At 35.5% G+C, this 17,705-nt stretch overlaps 1 protein-coding gene across 2 annotated transcripts in view; it reads left to right on the top strand.

Annotated features, from left to right (window-relative positions):
* The window catches only part of ANKIB1 (ankyrin repeat and IBR domain containing 1), a gene marked incomplete at both ends in the record, with an annotated part of 85,962 nt that overhangs the window by 53,981 nt on the left and 14,276 nt on the right, over positions 1-17,705 (top strand). For both annotated transcript variants that reach the window (XM_079711435.1, XM_079711434.1), the window contains 3 exons: positions 614-784; positions 6,490-6,574; positions 12,815-12,945. In XM_079711435.1, coding sequence (XP_079567561.1) covers positions 614-784; positions 6,490-6,574; positions 12,815-12,945 — 387 coding nt within the window. The remainder of the gene's footprint in view (positions 1-613; positions 785-6,489; positions 6,575-12,814; positions 12,946-17,705) is intronic.

Here is a 17,705-nt window from a genome sequence, read left to right as displayed (position 1 = left end):
CACATTTTGTTTATGCATTCATTCATCCATGGATATTTGGGTTGTTTCTGCCTTTTGACTGCTGTGAATAATGCTGCTATGAACATGGGTGTACAAATATCTATTCCAGTTCCTGCTTTTAATTATTTGGGGTATATATGCAGAAGTGGAATTGCTGGATCATATGGTAATTCTATGTTTATAATATTGATTTTTATGTATCATTAGAGTACCATTTAGAAATTTACTGTTCTGATGCAACTAATAATCACAAGATTCTATTTATAAAAATTATTTTCCATCAGAAAAGTGGCACATTGTATGAGAAAACATTTTTTAATTACACATTTTCTATATGAATAGTTGCATTTTTACTCTATCATCATCTACTTGGTTTTTAGATTAAAGAAAACATAAAATTTAAAAGTCGTGTCATTACTAAGGTAATTGCCACATTTTTCCTTCTTATTTTATATATCCCAATACTATCTTAAGTGTTTCTTGAGACTGACTACGCTTTGTTTTTTTATTTCACTCTGTTTTGCTTTAAAGTAAATTGACATATGGGGTACACTCCCTATTAGAATTGAGAGTTAAAATGTTTTGTTATGTTTTGTTATTGCTGTTTAAACAGGCCTTTGTTGAAAATAATCCTGCCATTAAATGGTGTCCTACTCCAGGCTGTGAAAGGGCAGTCAGACTAACAAAACAAGGGTCAAACACATCTGGGTCGGATACACTCAGCTTCCCCTTGCTCAGAGCCCCTGCTGTGGACTGTGGAAAAGGACACCTCTTCTGCTGGTCAGTAAAAGACAAGTTGGAATAGCCTAATCACCTTTCTGACAGTTTTTAAAGAGACTTTATACTTTGAATCAGGCCTTTAAATTGTAGTATTTTTGATATCATTCTTATTCATTAAAAAATGTGTAAAGAGTGGTGATAGTTTACATTTATTGTGTGCTTGATGTGTGCCAGCCACCTTGCCAAATATTTTCAAATATTGAATTCTCCTAACAATGCTATGAACGGAGTGATATTATTATACCCATTTTACAGATGTGGAAATTTAGGCACAGGAGAGTTGCCCAGGGTTATGCAGCTAGGAAATGGCAGAAATGGAATTAAAGCCCAGCTCTGTTTGATGCTAGAGCCCATGCACTTGAACTTTAATACCAAATTACTCACCATAGATTAGAAAATGTTTAGAGTTTAACATCGTTTCTTAAAGTAGAAGTCTCTAGCAGTGATTCTTAACCAGGCATGCCCAGAATTTAGTATTAAGACAGCTTTTCCAAATTTTCATTCTAGACCCCAACAAGAGATATTTTGATTTAGTGGATTTTGGAGTGGGGCTCCAAAAAAAAAAAAAAAAAAGCTCTTATGTGATTCTAATGCACATTACCAGTTAGGAACCAGTTTGTGTCTTATGTTTTATTTAATTTCTAGTGCCCGATAAATACTCAGTAAGTATGAACTGATGATAAATCAGTAACGGATAGGCCATGTAACTATGTATAGTCTCTTGACTGTATGTTTGTCTGACATCAGTGTTATACTTTATTCAATTATAATAACTTTTTGTTTACGTTAATTAAGTGATCAGAAGAAGAAATAGTATTTGTTATGCTTTTTGCTCGTTTCCAGATTTATCACATATGCAAGGAAATATTGTACTTGAAGTAGATATAAAACTCTAATCTTTACTTGTATGCTTATCAGAAACCAAAATCAAACTGTAGCACTGCTAGATAGTAAAAAGGCAGTTATGGAAATATCCCTACCGTGAAAGGTCTATTTCTTAACCTCATCATCATTATCATTAGCTAAAAATATTTATTGAACTGCCAACCTATATATAGCACTGAATTCTAGGTCAGGTGTCAGCAAAGTAGTGTCTGCACCAATTTTTAAAAATAAAGTTTTATTAGAACACAGCCACACCCACTCATGCCAGTTTGTTTAACTATTGTCTGTGGCTGCTTTCAGGCTATGACATCAAGTAGTTGTGACAGAGACCATATGGCCTGCAAAACCCAAGATATTTACTATCTGGCCCTTTACAGAAAAAGCTTGCGAGACTTCTGGCTAAGTGCTTGAATATAGTGATTAATGAAAGGAAAACCACATTTACTACTTTCATGGCCAAATCAGGTTCAGCAAGTAAAATAGCAACAAAATACTGAATAATAGATTATATCCACATGCCTTAAGATAATTTTTCAAAACATTTAAAAAGAAAATTCCTAATTTTTAGTTTTACGTGTTTTACTATTCGATGGTTGAGTCCTAATTCCACCTCACTATCCCACCAGAAGAGATAAGGATCCAGCAACAGAAATGAGAAGTGAGTTACTGAATACACACAAGCTTACTTGTTTGCATATAAATTGTCCTTAGATTAATATGAATCTACTTTATTATAAAGTAAGAATATTAAAAGAAGAAAATAAAGGAGCTTCTTCTTTGAAGTTAGTTTCTTGAGAAACTTAAGCTCTAGTGCCCTAAAGCACCCCATCTAGAATGGTACTAATTATGTACTGTCCTTCAAAAAATCATTTTCTGAGCCCTCTGGTTCAGGTAAGCACCCCTGGATGAAAAAAGCTGATTAAGAGGATTGGTGGAGAGGCTACAAAAATGCAAAACATAGATTAGTAAAATGTTTAGAAGATTAAGAAGATGATAACATTTGCTAAGATCTGAGGATAATAAAGTTTTGAAAGGAAAAGAAAAATCTGTGATTGGCATTGTCTTCTTAAACTCTGTGGTTTCTGTGGCCTAGCTTTTATTAGTTTTCACTGTAGATTAGCTTTTACTTTCTTGTATTCTTCCCCACCTCTCTTTGTATGCTGCAAGTAGTAAGTTTGGTTTGACTGAAAATATGGAAACTAATGGAAAAACCTACCAAGGTAGATTAGATTCTAAAAGCTATATATGCCAGTAAACATATATGATGCTATAAACTGTACCTTTCTAGTCGGGTGTTTGGAGAAAATATATCAGCTACTCTTTCTCACACCCCAAAATATCAGGCTGGTTATACTCAGTATCCATTGGAAACTATATGCCAAGATCACAGGCCCTACTTGGACTTTTATCTCAGTTTAGGGGATCTGTCTGTGGATGACCACATGGATTTAAGATCACATTTGGTAATTATTTACTCCTCCTATTATAAGGGTGGTAGATAACTTAGCAAATAGTATCATCATTTTCTGGCATAGCAGTCCAGGACTTAACTTTGTTACCTTTCATTTTTGAAATTCGTTAAGCTATAGGATTGATATATGTAGGTATATGATATATGTATATTCTAGGATTTTTACATTGCTTCACCTCTCTAAGAATTAATTTGCAATTTTAGTTTTTACATAGCTTCCTACTCGTATTCATATAGTATAAAAGCTTTGCCTATAGTCAGAAATTCTAAGAAAAAAAGGAAATTCTAAGTAGATTTCTGCTGCCCTTACTTATCTAGTGTTTCAAAGAGAAAGTATGCTTCATGCAAAAGGAAGCTTTGCAAGAGAGATCTTTATAAAATAAAAGCATGTGATTCAGGGTTTTCTTCTTTCTTTCCCCCAAAAGTTCAAAAATATTTTCTAAAAATGATTGCAAAAACCACAAGAAATGCCAATAACAGTTTCTTCTTTTTAAGAACTACATATGACAGAATCAGTTGAGAGCTATCCCCAAGAGATGTCTGCTTGGATAGAACTGAATATATTCATTGTTGGGAGGGAAGGTAGGAGTAGGCATTTTCCTTCCCACCACAGGATAACCTTTTCTATTATAACTTGTTCACCAACAAGTTCTGTGCCCTTAATAACTGAACCTAGAATGCTTTCTCCCACTATCCTGTGTAATTACAGTTTGTCTGTCAGAGTATTTGCTACCAGTCATTGGTGTCTTGGTTAAAACTTTCTTCAGGAAATTAGTTTTCCAGTATCTGTAGAACATTCCACTATCTTCATTATTTCTATCAGAATACTCTGTCTTCCTACACATGGCATAATCCAGATTATCAGTCACCTATTACATCTGATAGCATTGTCATCACTATACTGTACTTTGGAGAAGTTAAGGCTTATTTTCTCTGATGTGTTAGTTTTCAGAGATCTACTTTGAAAGATCTACTTTGTAGATGCCATCTACTTCTACTTTTAATCAACGCAATATTTTTTTAATGTCTATTAAGTTATCACTAAGTTACTAAGGAGCTGTATAAAACCACAGTTATGGAAAAGATTTCCCAAACGCCAGATTTGGTAATAAGTCAGAAATTTAAGAAAATTAAATTATTCTTTCCAGGTATTTAGTGATTTTTTAGGTATACAATTCAATGGCATTAAGTACATTAACAGTGTTGTGCAACCATCACCCCTATCCATTTTAGAACATTTTTATCATCCCAAACAAAAACTCCACAACCATTAAGCAATAACTCCCCATCCTCCCTCCCCGACCCCAGCTGCTGGTAACCATTATTCTACTTTGTCTCTATGAATTTCCCTATTCTAGATATTTAATATAAGTGGAGTTATACAATATTTGTCCTTTTGTGTCTGGCTTATCTCACTTAGCATAATGTCTTCAAAATTCATTACATGTTATAGCATGTATCAGAAGTTCATTCCTTTTTATGGCTAATATTCCATTGAGTGTATATACCACATTTTGTTTATCCATTCATATGTCAGTGAACATTTGAGTTGTTGCCTTCTTTTGGCGGTTGTGAATACTGTTATGAGCCTTGGTGTAAAAGTTTGAGTCCTTGGGCCTCCCTGGTGGCGCAGTGGTTGAGAGTCCACCTGCCGATGCAGGGGATACGGGTTCGTGCCCCGGTCCGGGAGGATCCCATATGCCGCAGAGCGGCTGGGCCCGTGAGCCATGGCCGCTGAGCCTGCGCGTCCGGAGCCTGCGCATCCGGAGCCTGTGCTCTGCAACGGGAGAGGCCACAGCAGTGAGAGGCCCGCATACCGCAAAAAAAAAAAAGTTTGAGTCCTTGTTTTCAATTCTGTTGCAACTATTTGAGGAACTACCAAAGTGTTTTTCATAACAGCTGCATCATTTTACATTCCTACCAGCCATGCTCAAGGGTTCCAGTTTTTCCACATCCTTCCCAACACTTGTTATTTTCTGTTGTTTTTCAGAAATAGTAGCCATCCTAATGGGTATGAAGTAGAATTGATACATTTTTAATATAGTGAAATGTTACCTCATAGTTAGTTAAGACTCTACCTGTCAGTTGGCATGTCTTCTTAACTTAAACTTTGTAAACAAGATCTTTGTTTAGGGACTTCCCTGGCGGTCCATTGGTTAAAACGCTGTGCTTCCACTGTAGGGGGCGCGGGTTCCATCCCTGGTCAGGGAACTAAGATCCTACATACCTCTTGGCCAAGAAAAAAAAATTAAGAAAAAGAAAAGATCTTTGTTTAAAATGAGACTGGTGATGATGATGTGATGATGATGGCACCCATAGATTGGGTTTTTCTTTGCCCAAAATGATGTTTTGTTATTAACTAGAATGATTAGCTTTGTACTACAGAATATAATGTCATATTGAATTAAATAATTCGTAGAGACTCTAAGTCATTTTTGTTTGACTTTTAAATTTTTATTTTATTTATTTATTTATTTATTTATTTGGCTGTGCTGCGTCTTAGTTGCAGCATGCGGGATCTGTAGTTGCGGCATGAGGGATCTTTTAGCTGTGGCATGTGGGATCTAGTTCCCTGACCAGGGATCGAACCTGGGCCCCCTGCACTGGGAGCGCAGAGTCTTAGCCAGTGGACCCTCAGGGAAGTCCCTAATGTTTGACTTTTATATACCTATAGAAAGAATATATAATTAAGTTACAAATAATAAATTGATACAGTTTTAATTATTTAAATCAAAATTTGCCAAATTCCAATAAGACAGAAAATTGGAATTTATCAAACTTGAAAGTAAGTTAGATTGCCCTTGCTGTTACTTGGGGATTCAGAGGTAAAAGTAATGACAAGAATGTGATGTAAAATAGTACTTCCCAAACTTTAAAATGCAGAAGGGTCATATGGTGATTTTGATAAAATGCAGATTCTAATCAGTAGGTCTCATGGGTCCTGTTCTTCTGCATGTTTAACAAGCTCCTGAGTAATGGCAATGCTGCTGGCCAGGGGAACACCCATTGAATTGCAAGAATTTAAACTATTAGTGAGACAGAACCCAATTGATAAAAAATACTTTACAGCTCTTAAGGCATGAGAGGCTAAATTATAAATATTAGGTAATCTATTTGGAACTTTTTAAAATGTGTGAATAAAGGTACTGATGAAAGAAAATCTGTCCTAGTGGCATCGAGCTTTAGAATCATGCTTCCAATTCCTCTATTGAAATGCTTCATCTCTCAGTAGTCACTGTGCCTCAGTGTTCTCAACTTTACATTTGGAACAGTACTTCCCACCTGTTCTTTTACCTTGATGTTGATGAAGGATACTTTTAAATTGCCTTTTCCATGTTTTCCTCTTTAGGGAGTGCCTTGGTGAAGCCCATGAGCCTTGTGACTGCCAAACATGGAAAAATTGGCTACAAAAAATAACTGAAATGAAACCAGAAGAACGTAAGAGGAATTTTAGATAGCTACATATTTTATAATAGCATTCAAAAGATAACGTGGTTTTATTTCTTAGAGTCTTCATTTAAAAATGAAGTTTTAAGTTTTCAAGTTTGTTAATGCGAGAGCTCGCCTTTTTAACCCCTCTAACCAACATCCTTTTGGAGATCCCAGGGGGGAAAGCATAGACAGGTTCCATGTTTCTAACGGACTTATTAGGACTCCAGGGTAAACAGGGGTCACATTTAAGTTCTGCTCCTATAGTCCTTCCCTTTTATCCTGGGGTGGGCTAACTAGCTTTTCTGTACTTCATGAGAAGAAATGTATGATCTGTACTGAGAGGAAGCTTCTTATTTCCCTGGAAACTTATCGTGGAGGATAAAGCAAGTTAATTTCTTGCTATTATGTGGTTCTGTAGATTTACTTACATTAAATGCCATGTCTATAACTAATTTTTACTGAGATGTCTATAAATATATTACCTCTGTTAATCCTCACACACATGCTATGAGATTGATGCTAGTTGTCCCATTGTACAGATAGGAAGCTAACAGATTGGATTGAGTGACACAGGGGAAACAGAATGGGTTTGAATTAGCCTTCCTAATAGCAATTCCCATGTTTGACAAGTAAATATATCTGCTTTGCCATAATTTCTCACCTCCTGAAGTAAATATTTTATGACAACTGTCATAAAATTAATATAAATGAAAACTAATTTGGTGGTTTTTAACATTTTAAAGAATGGTGTTAGTTTGAAGTATTGCAGATGAGGATTAAGAATTCACACACTTCATCTACACTTATTGTGAGCAAAGCACATAGTAAAGATGATGCCAGCCTTCAAAGAGTACAGAGGCTAGAAGGGAAGCAGTCAGATAATTACAGTATCATATGTTAACTAACACAGTTGGATAAAGATGAGAATACAAAAACAGAAACCACTAACTCAGGTTGGGGACAGAGGATGTTAAGGAATCTTCCTGACAGCAGCAAGATATGAGTTTCAGCATATCCACAGAAGCAGAGATGTGGTGGGTAATGTCAGCAGCTGAGGTGACACTGGGAGAGACTGGCTGGCAGCCATGAGTCCCTAAAGGCTTGTATTATATTGGGCAATATACCATTGCCCGAGAGATTGTTCTCAGCAGTTTATATTCACAAGATCGATTTTGTGCACTGACTCGGGGTTATTCAGATCCATGGAAAAGACACTACTTAGGTAAACCAGAATGCCAGTTTATTAATCGACAATGAGGACGATCCCTTTCACATGATGAGAAGGCTCATGTCCTTTAAATGGGAGCAAAGGGAAGCGGATAATTTTAGGATATTTTTTAGTGAGGGCTGATTAATCATTTCTGTCCTGAACATTCATCATTCAGTCAACAAATATTTTTTGACTACCTGCTTCCCAAATCAAAAAGATTTGTATAGATTGTTCTTGTTCCCCAGGTTCATTGTATCTCTCTCTTGAATACCAGATAGAGCTTGCCATTGCTCTCTGGATACCCACCCATTAGCCCTATCTGTGTATGGGTATGTCTATGTGTGTGAGTTCCTTAAAGAGATTAATACCATTACCCTTCAACACCTTTAAACATGACAAGACGACTGGACTTTGTTTTCTTCTCCTGCTTCTGACACCTAGAAACATCTACATTTCTATTAGAAATGGCTTGCTATTGCCCACCTACCTGCATTTCTTTATACATTCTGTGGAGTTTAAAATTAAGGTCCATGGGAGAAATTTGCGAGAGATGAGGCTGGAAAGGTAGGTGTTGCCAGATTGTGAGGGTTCTTGCCAAATTGTCTGAATTTCTCCTATTAACAGAATAAGCCATAGAATGCATTTTTTGAATAGGGAAGTGGCATTGTTAAAGATATTTTTATCAAGATAACTGATAACTAGGAAGGGTAGACTAAAGGAGAGTTAGGTCAGAAGTAGGAAGGTGAATTTTTAGTTTGGGTCACAGGGTAGATCATGATGTCATTGGTGAACTTAGGTAATTCAGGTAAAGGAGTAACTTTCAGGGGAAAATTATGAATTTTGTTGTGGGCATTTTGCACCTGAGGTACTTGTAGGACATATGTGTGGAGATTGTCCAGTGGCTTTTAGAAGTGCTTGTCTCCAGTTCAGAAAAAATGCTGAGAAAACTTAGGAGTAACTTGTTGCTTTTAAATAGTATCTTCATTATGTCTTTAGCATTTATTTAGTGCTGTTTTATGTTAGAATACAGAAATAAGATGCCCTCTATGCTCTTGAAATTTATATTTTAGAGTTGGAGACAGGTATGTACAAAACTCAGAAAAATAAGTATAAAGGTGGTGTGAGAGAACAGTATACCTGTGATACATTGTGAGGGAGGGGAGAGACAATGGAGCAGATTAGTTAGGAGATCATCTAGGAAAGAGGTAAGGAAAGCTTTATAAAATAATTGATACATAAGCCCTGTATTGAAAACTGATAGATGTTCTTCACACAGACCAGAATAGGAAGGGCATTCTAGGCTCATGGTAAAGTAGGGCTGTGAAATAGCACGGCATGTTCAAGGACTGCAAATAATTCAGTTCAACCAGTGCAAAGGTGCAGTGAGAGATGAGACTGCATGTGCAGGGGAGGGGGTTATATGTAATGCTGGGAGGTCTGACTTTATCCTGAGACACCAAAAAGGAGTTTTGAGTAGGAGAGTGATAACTGAAGATGTTTGCTTAGAAAAATCATTCAGGTGGAAGTGTGGATGATGAATTAGGGACTGCTGAGATATTAGGTAAGAAAGCTGTTTCTGAGACAACTTCAAAATGTCCAGGTGAGAGAATATAAGGGCTTGAACAAGACAGGCAATACAGATGGGAGAGGAAAGGTGTTTACAGGAGAAGTAAGAAGATAACTTTTCATTTTATTAAGTTATTAATGTAGTGTACTTACCAGTTGCCTAAAAGAGTTAATGCACCACAAGAAGTAATTAGTACAGTATAGTATTTAATTCTTGAGTAGAAAATGGCCAGAAGTATGTGATTTTAGATATAAAGCAAGTATTTTGAAATGGGTGACTATTTTTAGTTATCCCTTGCCAATGTAAAATTGGATCAATCATTCCATATTCACAAATAAGTGTTATTAGAGAAGAAGAGGGAGAATGACCTGGCTAGTCAGTACAGATTTTTGGAGGGACTGTGACAGATTGTCCTTGCATGAGATAATGATCCTGATAATGAAGAGAGAAGAGAAATAGAAGAACTAGAAACTGGTGTACACAGTGTATACGTGGTTACCTCTGGTGGCAGAGATAGGGAGACCTCAAGTAAAAACTGAAGATAGTCCTCAAAGAGTCCCAAATAGGATTTTAATGCAGAAAGATGGAGGAACTTTAGAAAATTGGATAGGAGGCAAGAGACCCAGGACACCCACAAGTGGTCCACTGCAAAGGGAGCCAAAGCCAAGACTGCAGAGAAAATTCCCCATTGCTGAGAAAAAGTTGTCTCACTGTACTGATGTGTAATCACCACAGTGAAAGTTTGTGGTAACCAGTAGACTATTAATGGCCACTTTTAAGTTTATGAAATTTAGGGTAAGGCTAAAAGCAAACAATAATAGGCCACTGTAATACTTAAGTAGAACATCACTGTTAAATATACAAAAATAATACTCCAAAAAAGAAAAGTATGATTTAATGCTGTATTGGGTTCACATATTAATTTGGGTCATGGTCACATATCTTTGGCATAAGAATTTTCAACCGAACTTGTAGATTCATGAGATCGTTTTCTCCCTTATCCCTAGTTTTCCAAAGTCTTTGAGTTATGAGACTTAAAAGGAGTGACAAAATCTAATTGATGAGAAAAATATTAGAAAATATACTGAGCTCAGTTGAAAGAATTAATTCTATATAAAGATTGAAATACTGTTTTTCAGTACTGAAGCTGCTTCTATTGCAGCTAATCAGAGCAAGAAGCAGGAATGATTGTATTTTCTGTGAAATGATAGTTAATTTATAAAAATTTAAGACCAGTTTTTTTCATAGTACATACTCAGTAATGGTTATTGAATGAAATTCAATAGTCTTTTAAGAATTCAGTCTTTAAAAGCAACTTTGTTTTCACTTGAGCACATGTTGATAGATCTTAGATTTTTATACTGTAATACTTGATTAAATGAAGTTAATTTTTCTTACAAAGAGACCTAAAAGCACACTAGATTATTAAGGAAAGAAGATCAAGCTATATTAGACATGCATCTGAAGTGAAGAGTTTGGAAGTCAGTAGGGATGGAGAAGACTCACCAGGTAGACTGAAGGGAGTTTGGGTATTGCAGGTATTGAGAAAAGTATGTACAACGGGCAGATGTATGAAATTAGCATGTTCAGAGCACAGGTAGTAAAGACATTTCTTCCAGTTCAAGTTTTTGTTGTACTAATAGTTGGTTATTTTCTGAACATGATTTACTTCATGTAATCCTCTAGAATGCAGTCAGAAACTAGCATTCTCTCCAAGGGTAGGAGAAAAAAAACTGTTAATGTTGCAGGCCACACAGCTGCTTTGTTTTAATGGCTTTGTGCTTTATTTATTATAACAATGGACAATAAAGGTCATAAGAATATGTTGGAGCCTCTGAGCTAAAAATAGTGTTGATGCTAAAGGGAGGAGAAAGGCCACTACTTTAAACAAAAATTAGACACTGTACTTAGTGATTAGGTTTTATAGCAATACCCTTTGTAAACAGCATTACCTTCACAGCTGACCTTCATAGCCATTAAGTATAGTACGTTCCTTCTGAAACTCCTGTTCTCCACCAAATTATCTGAGCATTCTCTGTACCAACACCCTAATCAAACCATCTTCTACCAAGTGGCCTTAGAAATGGAGTGCAGTCTGAGCAGTTCGTTGCTGCTATTGTTTCTCTCTGCTATGTGGAATTGAAAACCAATGCTTTACAGTCCAGCAGTAGCTGCTGTTCTGTTGTTGACACAAACTTAAGTCAGTAGGCACCCATGGTTCCTTGCAGCAAGACACCCCCTGCCTCCCCTCCTCCACTGCTAGGCTCCATCAAAGGGCTGTTGCTGGTGCTCATCTCTTCCAGTTCATATGCAGAGCCAGTTCCCAGGGGTCAGACATCCCAAACCTTTGTTGCCTTTCCTCTCCAGGGATTTAAATCTGGGGGTTGAGTAACTTTTTCTTTTAAACTTCAAAACTTCTGATTGCTCCCCTGCTTTCAACAGTAGGGCTAACCTGTTACCCAACCCTTCCTAGAATATCTGCATATAATGAGGGTCTTAAGTGAATGGACTACTCTCAAGGATTTCAAAGTGATTTTCAGACGTCTCTTTCAGTAAAGAAAAGGTAGAACTTCCCTATGCACTTGAAGTTAGAAAACAAACTTCATTACTGTCATTCTTGCAGGAAAAAATAATTTTTTAATTATGTGTCTACCACTCTCTCCAGCCCCTAGATCTCTGCATGGGTGGTGGTGGAGATTTATAGAACATAAAATGTAAAAGTTAGAGTCTTTAAAAACCCTGACATTCTTTAAGAGTGCAGACCTCAAATTAAAGTAGAATAAACAGAGTTTAAGATGATGAAGAGTATAAGGTTGATGTGGGTATAGAGGGTGGGAGGACCTTACCAGTAGTTAGTGGCCAAATCATGAAGGGCTTTGTATTCTTTGCTAAAACAGTTTGATTTTATCTTGTAGTCAGTGGGGAGCAATTAGAAGATTTAAAGATTTGTATTTTTAAAAGATCACTTTATAGAGGCAATATAGTGTGGGTTGTGAGGGTGGGGGGAGAAGGATCTGGGAGCTAGGTTGGTTTCTGTGTTTTAATTGTCTGGGAAGAAGGTGTGGAGGATCCTAGCTAAAGCAGTAAGAAGTGGGAATGGAGAGAAGATGGATATGAAAGAGGAAGAGATAGAATCGATGGGACACAGTAGATGAGGGGAAGAGGAAGGTGTCCAAGATCATGCTCTTCCTGGATTGATTCTGGGTAGATGATCATATCATTTAACAGGACAGGAGATAGAGAAAGCAGATTTGGGGGAAATGATGAATTTAGTTTCAGATATGTCATTGGATTCATTTTTATTTTGTCTTAAATAATCATGGGTAAAAACTTTGCCATAGACCCTAATAGGAAAATAAGTATATATTTAAAGTTGAGAGACAGCCTGCAAAGAAAACTTTGAGTGTTTTTCCATCTGGAGTTGTACACTAAATCATTTATTTCTGTATTTGTGCTTTATATCCCAAAGTTGTGGGAGTTAGTGAAGCTTATGAGGATGCTGCCAATTGTCTCTGGTTGTTAACTAACTCCAAGCCTTGTGCTAACTGTAAGTCTCCAATACAGAAGAATGAGGGATGCAATCACATGCAGTGTGCTAAGGTAAGTTAAAGAGGATTGTACAATACATGCTTTGCAGTTAGAACTTTCATTTGATTGTGAATCCAAAGAAGAAATGCTGTAAGCATAGGTATCTTATTGGCTTTCAGATGGATTCTAGAAGATTGTATTCTACATTCTTTGTTAAATAACATAAATGTTGGTTTATATTACTAAATTTTACAATCATGATGAATGTTAAAAATAAAGGTAAGGGTTCAGTGGCACTTGGCCAGATCAGAAATGCCTGAGTCCTTCCCTCCCAGTCACCCACTCCCCCAGTGAGGATTCTGAGAGAGTTTTGTGTATATATAAATAATGTTAAATGATCGAGTGCTACCTTACATAGATCTCTTGCAAAGCTGATTTTGGAGCACACAGCATAGTCTCAAGGTCCTAGTCAGGCCCCAAGCAATCCCCCTAAGTCCAAATTTAAATCCTGATGTCTATATAAGAAAGGTGCCCAAAACAGTGGGCAGACTTTAGGTTTGCTAATGAAATCATCAATTAAATAAGTAACTCATTACTGTATTGAAAATGAAAATGTCACTTGGCTAAAAATTATTATAAATAATTACTGTTAGAAGGCTACCCTCCTGACCTAGTTGCATAGAAAGAAACTACCATATTTAAAACAAATATTCTGGAATTAATAATATTTTATTAATCCATGCCTACATTTATGAACACTTTTGCTTAACTGTAATATCTCAGTTTTTTCCCTTTTCCTTGGGAATGCCATGTATATAAAAATAATTATTTAAAATTATTGAGAGAAGAACAATATAATTTTTCTAATTTAGGATGTGAAAGAAACCCACATAGTTAAGATTTCAATAAAATATATCAATATCTTCTCTTTAAGTACTTCTTGATTTTTTACCTTGAAGCTAATGATCATTATTATTATGACTTCAAAAATAATGACAGTTACCAGATGATTTTATATTATAATAAATTAACATGAATGAATTGTCTTAGTGAGACAGTAGTGATTTCCTAAGAAGAAAAACTTAGTAGTGTTCTGAGTAAAACGCTCAGAATTGCTTATTAGTTTAGCTGATCAGGCCAAAATTATTTCATTTATATGCAGTCCTATCTCCAACATCCATATTAGTTTTTTCTTGGACAGTCTGATATAGACTACATAGATGTGTAAAAAAAAAAATACATGTTGACCATAAAAATAAGCAGTTGGGCTACTAATAAAAGGGTGGGATCCAACATTACCTTTATTTCAGTCATAGCGCCTACCAGCAGTAAATAGTTGATAGATATGTATTGAGTGAATGAATGTTTTCATGAATTAATCAGGCTAATGATGTAAGGTAATTTATCTTAAACAGATTTTTGCTTAAACTTCTTTTGCATATAAAAGAAACATTTACTTACATACTATGTAAATGTAGTCTTATTTAACCATCTGAAGTATTTGCATTGAACAAAGGAAACTGATGAGTAATTCTCATGACATAAAAGGAGACATCTAGGAAGTGAAAGTGTTTATACTTCTACAGTTTTTTTAAAATGTGAAGGTGGGACAACAGGTAATATGTAATTGAATCTATTTTCTAACACAATGACTAAATCATAATATACCTTTATTAATGCTTCAATATTGATTATTACTCAGTAGATAGTTTTTACTTTCTGGAATCAAACATTTTAAAAGAATGACAGGTTTGGCCCTATAAAAATAAGTTAATTTATTTTAAAAACTCTCTTTATTCATTTCCCTTTAGATAATTTTCAGGAAGCTATTTAAATATTGCATCCTTACACATTTTAAATCACTTATAGTAATTTTATTGATCTGGCTCTGTGGAAAACTATGCTGCAACTAAAAATAAAAAATTATTAAAGTTCTATATTCTTTTTCTTATCATAGAATGTAAAATTTTGCTATTTGTAGAAAGTTTTGCCACTAATTTTGAGAGATCAATGGAGCTGTACTGAAGGGTACTTGGATCAAATCAGGCACAAGGTTTGCTTTTAGCAGGCAACAAAAGAACTTGCATACTGTCAGAATCTGGAAACAAGTACACAATTTATTGTGTAAGAACATGTTTGTGAAGGGCTAAGTGAGGACAGAGACTTTAATTCAGCTCTCTGTTCATGACACACCAAGTAGAGAAAAAATTAGTGAAGATAAGACTTGACATAATGACTAAGGTATATCTGATTACTATATATTCAGACTCTGTATCCTGAAAAAATGGACTCATGCCATCGTTTCAAGTACCCATGGAACATTCACCAAAAAAATTAACCATTGATCATCAAAGAAAATCTAATTAATAATCCAGAAAATAGAGAGTGGTGTAATCAACATTCTCTGATCATAATGGAATAAAATAGAAATGAATAATAAAGTTACAAAAAGCCTTTTCATTTGGAAAGTTTAAATCTCTCAACTCATGAGTAAAAATAAAATGGAAATTAAAGAATTTCTATAAATAACTACTTTTTCAGAACCTGAGGGCTATATTTAAAGCAATTCAGAAATGTACATAGCCTTATTCACTTAAAATGATACAAAATAAGGAATGAATTAAGGATATGACTCAAGAAATGAGAAAAACAAACTTGAAAACAAGGAGGAAGAATTTTTTTTAATCAGAAATCAGTGAGTCAAAAACTGAAAAACAATACAACTAATAAATAAATCCAAAAGTGGTTTTCTGAAGGAAAAAAATAAGACAAACCACAAAGCTTGCAGTAAGAAAAATGTGGGGGTGAGGGAGTTCAAATACACAATATAAGAAATAAGGGGACTGGGACTTCCCTAGTGGCGCAGTGGTAAAGAATCCGCCTGGCAGTGCAGGGGACATGGGTTCAATCCCTGGTCTGGGAAGATCCCACATGCCACAGAGCAACTAAGCCTGTGTGCCAGAACTACTGAGCCTGCGCTCTAGAGCGCATGAGCCACAACTACTGAAGCCCGCATGCCACAACTACTGAAGCCCGCATGCCACAACTACTGAAGCCCGCACGCCTAGAGCCCGTGCTCCACAACAAGAGAAGCCACCGCAATGAGAAGCCCACACACCACAACAAAGAGTAGCCCTCCGCTAGCTGCAGCTAGAGAAAGCCCGTGTGCAGCAACGAAGACCCAAGGCAGCCATAAATAAATAAATAAATTTATTTTTAAAAAGGGGACTAATCAATAAACAAAGCAAACTAAAATAATAATAAGAGATAACTTTGCTCAACTCTTACAGATAAATTTGAACTTTGATTAGAAATGGACTGATTTTCTAAGAAAATATAATTTATTGAAACTAACTCTAGAAGAAGTATCCAAACAAACTCACTCTGTAGAAGAAAGAGTTTTTCAGTGATCTCTCCTTTAAAGCCAATAGGCCCTAACAGTTTCACAGTAGAATTTTATCAAAGCTTTAAAGAATAGGTTAACTCCAATGTGATTCAGACTGTTTCCAGGACAAAAAGAAAAAAAGGAAAAAACTGGAAACTTTCAAATTATTATTATAAACTGAGTAGAACCTTGATACCAGCACTTGACAAGATTATAAAAATTAAAACTGTAGATCCATCTTATTTATGAAGAACAATGCATGAGTCCTAAATAAGATATTGGAGGGGAAAATACTCACAGATATTAGCAAATGTAATCTGGCAGAGTGCATTAGAAGAATAATTGACTAGCATTATATTTCAATGAAAAACATGTTTTTAATTTTAAAAAAAGAATAATTAATCATGTGGGGTTTATTCCAGGAATACAAGAATGGTTTGATATTTAAAATGCTATTACTCTACCTCATTTTAGTGGTAGATACAAGAAGAAAAACCATGTAAATTTTCTGTAGATGCCAAAAAGGCCTTTGACAAAAGCTCAACAACCATTCTTTATAAGACACACAAAGAAATAGGAATAGATAGATTCTTCCTTTTATTGCAATAGCATGATAAAAATAAATCTATCTTAGTCCAAAAGTTAGCATGATATTTAGTGGGGAAACTAGAGGTACTTTCACTAAAATTGAGAACAACATAAAGATACTCCCCATCGCAAATATTATTAACATTGGACTGGAGATAACAGTCAACATAATTTGACAATGAAAAGAAATTGGGGATATAAAAATTAGAAATGAGGTGGGAAAATTGTCATTTTTTACAGCCAGCATGATTGTATACCTAGAAAGCCCACAAGAATCAACTGAAAAACTATTGCAAACAATAAAAATTCAATTAACTAGCAGAGTACAAAAGTAATATGCAGAGAGTAATAGCCTTCATGTGTGCCAATAACATTCAGATAGAATATATACTGAAAGAGAAGACCTCATTTATCTAGAAAGAAACTTAAGAAATGGATAAGACTTACATGAAGAAAATGTTAAAACCCCTATCTGTAGGACACAGAAGATGACAAACAAATGGAAATATAACAAAGTTCTTGGATAGAAAGGTTCCAACAAAAGTACCAACAGGTTTTGTTTCTGCATCTAGATAAGCTAATTAAAAGTTCACATGGAAAAACAAAGAAGAGCCAGAAAACTCTGAAAAAGAACAGTGAGGAGGAACTAGCCTTGTCAAACAGTAACCCATACTATAAAGGCTCAGTAATTAAGACAGCATGGTGCTGGTACATGAATCTACAGATCAATGAAACAATAGAAAGAAAGCCCAGAAAGTAGACACATAAATGGGAATTCAGTATATGGTAAAGGAGGCATCTCCAACCAGTAGAGAAACATGGACTGTTCAGTAAATGGTATTGAGACAACTGGGCAGCT

The sequence above is a fragment of the Hyperoodon ampullatus genome, assembly GCF_949752795.1.
Source record: "Hyperoodon ampullatus genome assembly, chromosome: 9".
Taxonomy (NCBI): domain Eukaryota; kingdom Metazoa; phylum Chordata; class Mammalia; order Artiodactyla; family Ziphiidae; genus Hyperoodon; species Hyperoodon ampullatus.
The sequence above is the reverse complement of the archived record's forward strand: the minus strand, read 5'-3'. Positions and strand labels throughout refer to the sequence as shown.